Source organism: Leptodactylus fuscus, chromosome 8 (assembly GCF_031893055.1).
Source record: "Leptodactylus fuscus isolate aLepFus1 chromosome 8, aLepFus1.hap2, whole genome shotgun sequence".
Taxonomy (NCBI): Eukaryota; Metazoa; Chordata; class Amphibia; order Anura; family Leptodactylidae; genus Leptodactylus; species Leptodactylus fuscus.
The window spans coordinates 13,526,855-13,531,486 of NC_134272.1; the positions used below are offsets into that span (position 1 = coordinate 13,526,855).

The 4,632-nt window shown below is 44.4% G+C and overlaps 1 protein-coding gene across 1 annotated transcript; it reads right to left on the minus strand.

Annotated features, from left to right (window-relative positions):
• Positions 1-674: 674 nt before the first annotated feature.
• RPUSD1 (RNA pseudouridine synthase domain containing 1) lies at positions 675-4,515 on the minus strand. Its single transcript, XM_075285984.1, has 6 exons — positions 4,487-4,515; positions 3,258-3,456; positions 2,675-2,798; positions 2,496-2,598; positions 1,505-1,606; positions 675-1,265 (listed from the first exon to the last, which is right to left on the minus strand). The coding sequence occupies exons 2-6, from the start codon at positions 3,437-3,439 to the stop codon at positions 898-900; spliced, it is 879 nt and encodes a 292-aa protein (XP_075142085.1). The 5' UTR covers positions 3,440-3,456; positions 4,487-4,515; the 3' UTR covers positions 675-897.
• Positions 4,516-4,632: the final 117 nt, after the last annotated feature.

A 4,632-nucleotide genomic window follows, 5' to 3' on the forward strand; every position in this document is an offset into this window, starting at 1 on the left:
ACTTGGTACTACAGCTCAGGCCTATTCATTTGAATGGGACTTAGCTGAGGCATGGCCATGTGACCAATGGATGTGATGCCACTGGCCTCAGCCCTATAAGCCCTTAAAGCAGCTGATCAGTGGAGGCCCCAAATATCAGACCTTACAAATCTAATATCGATGGCATCTTATCCCTGGAAGACACCTTTAAACTTGGTAGGATAAAGAATCCCCAGTAAATATAAGTCCTTCAGGTTTCCTCTTCTGTCAATACATTTCCTAGTTGTATCTGTTACTGGGAAAGCTGGGTTATAACAAATATAGTAACCTTTAAAGCTATAAACAGAGTGATCACTCAGCTTTTCAGCCACCTGGCTTATGTAGTGATACATCCAAATCTCCCTTTTCAGTTACATGCTGGGTGACAACCAATAATCATCATTATAGTCCTACAGGGGTTGTCACCTTGCCTTCGCAGACTTATACAGCCATGATGGTTTGGGATGTGCTATACCGTATTATTGAACACATTTGCTATTTCAAGATTTAGGAAAGCTGGGTGGCCACAGACAGGACAACTGGAGGACTTATATTCACTGGTAAGACTGTTCACATTCTCCAGCACACAGTACTTGTGTAAATGTTAAAAACATACCTGTCATCCCTGACAATTCCCCCCCCCCCCCCCCCCGCATGTTAAAATACACAAGCAGTTGTAGATGCAGTATTGCTGGTGAACTGCTGTGACAGATGCTGTGGAGCAGTGCATTGTGGTCCTAGGAGCGGTGATAGCTTGAACCGTGAACTACTGCTAAAATGCAACTGGCTGGAATCCTACCTGGGCACGATGATGGGCGCAGGGTGCTATACTGCCCCTTGTGGTGATATACACTACAGCATTACCAGGGACGGGGCTGGTTATTCACCAGCCCACTCCGACAACCACTGCTGACACACAGCTCGCTCCTGCTCCGTCTCTTTCTTGCGCTCTGGTGGTTTCCGCACCTCTTCCTTGTGGTCTGTCTTCACCCCTTTGCTGATAATTTCGGTCATGGCACTGTTCAGGCACCGGAGGGTATCTGTGGGCACCCAGCTGGGGTCCAAGTCTGGCTGGAAAGGGTCAGGGGCTGTGACTTCAATGAGCTCTCGGTCAGTGGGGATGCACAGGTAGTAGGCATGAAGCATCATTCTATAGGGGTCTGTGTCTGTCTTTAAGCTATAGGTAAAATCTCCCACAATGGGATATCCCAGAGCACTGCAGTGGACTCGGAGCTGGTGGGTACGGCCTGTAATAAGAGGAGATAGTAAATGTAATGTAAACCACCTTTAACCCATCGTACCCAGTATATACTGCCCACACTGATTGGCCAGGTAGCTGCCAATAATGGCCTTCTAATCTGAAATCCAAACCTTCAAGCTGCCCAAAGCCAAAACTGGATGATAACAGGGACCAATAGATTACAGTCTACTGCATACTTTAGGTTGAGTGTCCCTTTAACAGTATGGTGACATTATTCTGACCTACCTGTTAGTGGCTGTAATAAGACTTTTGTGACTGGATCGCCTTTGTATAATCCACGCTGCAGGACAAGGAGGTCAGTCTGACATGGTTTTGGATTCTCACATCCTGGAGGGACAATGGTGAAATTATTACATAGGTTATGCAGCTTCCAATGATCAAATGCATTCACAGCAGTGCTAAATCTTCACTGTTTCCTTGTGCGACCTTTCCTTAGTTTTATTTTACTTGCTGCTCCTGGTATCACTGTTTTTTTTTACATGCAGTGAATCTGTCGACAAACAGAAAGGGGGGGGGGGGAGGTGTTGGGTGCAGTTTCTCTGGCCAGCACGTCGGTCTCAATCTCCCAGTTTCAGGGGTCTGCTGACTCGGGGCACATTTTGACAATCACTGTTTATCTTCCACTTCGTAATCACATAGGCAATTGTCGATTTTGGGTAATTCAGTTCGCTTGCTATGTCCCTTAAGGATCGACCATTTCTGTGGTACCCCACAATTACCACTTTCTCAAAATCAGACAACTCTGCACTTCGTGGCATCTTGCATGCGACTAATGCCAATGCGGTTTCCTATTTAACAGAGGAAGGTGTGATGTACATCATGAGCGCAGATATCTTCATTTACATGGGTGTCCAAATACTTATTGGTAGACAGTGTATACCTGATGCATCAATGTTGCATAAATGTTGTTACTAAATATTACTACACCTCTTCAATCAACTTTATTGACACAGGTGTGAACCCACAAAACGCCCCGTAGCAAAACGCATCATGTTTTTTCCCGCCGTGCTTTTCACAGAAAGTGAAAGACTTTCTGCTTCAATTATACCTATAGGGAAAACCCCGGTGTTTCTGTTGTATAATTGACATGCTGCAATTTCCAAAACTGTGACTGTTTTGGAAATCACAGTGTGTTTGCTTCCCGGATTTTACCACAAAGTCTGGTAACACCACGTTTTTTGCCACACAGGCTTAAATCTTCCAATTCAGTACTCACCCTCCGTCCCCTCCACACACATCATGTGTGTGCGCCCGTCCTGTGTGTTCTTCCCTATGGCCAGTGTGATTGTCATGTGATTCTCTGCCACAATGCCCCTGACCTGTACAGAAGAGGTAGTGTAAGCAGGTGCGAATACATACGCAATGAATGAAGATATTAGGAGACTACATAGTTACCAGGGCCAGGTACGCCTTGGTGACAGTGCGTTCCTTGAAGCACTTGTATGCTCGCCCTGCAGCCTCCTTGTTGAGGGCAACACAAAGAGCTCCGCTGGTGGAAAAGTCAAGCTGATGGCAGAACCTGAAATACAAAGTGGCAAATGAGGGTCCAGGAGCATGAAATTCCCCTCCACCTAAGTACCTCTGACATAAATAGCACAGTATGGGTTTCAAGTGAAAAGCTGCATCGTTAACCAATATGGCCACCTTACTGGCTCCTAAAGGGTTACCACCTACCAGACCATAAGACAGCCGGAGACAAACATCACTGTACTTACCCATTTCTGAACTATATTCCTTTTACGGAGAAGTGAGTGACTAATATGGCTGCCATTACAACCCTGACTGGAACAGTCACTCAGCTTTCCTACAGTTCTGAAAAACTAATCGAGTGATTTTTAAGTGATATGGTACTGCTAGGAAGACTCAACATTCAACAGCCCATGAAAGCTTTTGGGAGAATGAACAGATCTGCAGATAGTTACTCAGCTTTCCAAGGATATAACTGAAACAAGTGATCAGACAGATACTTAAGTCTCACCTAAATCCATAGTAGGTGTCGGGGTCAGCAAGCTCAGGAAAGCGGTGCTTTAGCTGCCTCTGGACTGTCAGCTTCTCATACCACATCTTACTGTCTATACGGATGTCCCAGTGCTTATTCACCACCAAGAAGTCCGGGCTCTGGTACAGCAGGCACAGGTTCTCTATACTGCCCGACTCCATGGAGATGTATGGACCAACTGGGGAGAAAGAGTTAACACTATAAGACATCAGGCCACAAAATGTATCTACATACTGCGTTTACACCCATATACAGCCTGTGTATCTGCATATACATATTCAATATCATACACACTGCAAACACACCTCCTCATATATACCATACATACTGCCTGTACATTCCTATGCTGCCTGTGCACCTGCATATACATATTCAGTACCATACATACTGTCTGTATACACCTATATATCATACATAATAATAAACTTTACTGATATAGTGCCAACATATTCTGTAACACTTTACAAATCAGAGGACACATGAACTGACAACATGACAAAGACATAAACATATCAAACAATAGGAGTGAGGGCCCTACTCGCAAGACCTGAAATTCTATACACCCTACCTGTATACACCAATATACCCTACACACCTATATATCATACATACTGCCTGTACGCCCCTACACACCTGTATATCATACATACTGCCTGTACGCCCCTACACACCTGTATATCATACATACTGCCTGTACGCCCCTACACACCTGTATATCATACATACTGCCTGTACGCCCCTACACACCTGTATATATCATACCTACTGCCTGTTCACATGTATATACCCTACATACTGCCTGTACGCCCCTATATACCTGTATATATCATACCTACTACATCAGTACACACATACAGAAAATACCATATCAGTAGCTTGTATGTCTATATACAGTATATACCATACATACAGCTTGTATACCGTTATACACTATATCACATATACAGACTCTATACATATATTTGTTTATACATAGGTGTACAGCTGTATGTATGTTATATATGTGTGTGTATATAGGGTTACAGACTATACGTATGGTATATGAGTGTATATAGGTGTTACATACACATAGCACACATAAGACTCGATCCAGCACATAATAAATACTTCATACATACAGTATACATACTTCATACATACAGTATACATACAGTATACATACTTCATACATACAGTATACATACACCACCCCACAGCCCGGTGTTTACCTGCTCCGCTCTGTCTCCTGCCCACACTGCGCTCTTCCCCACGCTGTCCGCGTTCTGACCAATCCTAGAGCCGCTTTCCTTTCTCCATCCAATCAGAAGCCGGGAGCTGGCAGGACACGTGACAGCCGTAATGCCCTCACCCGGAA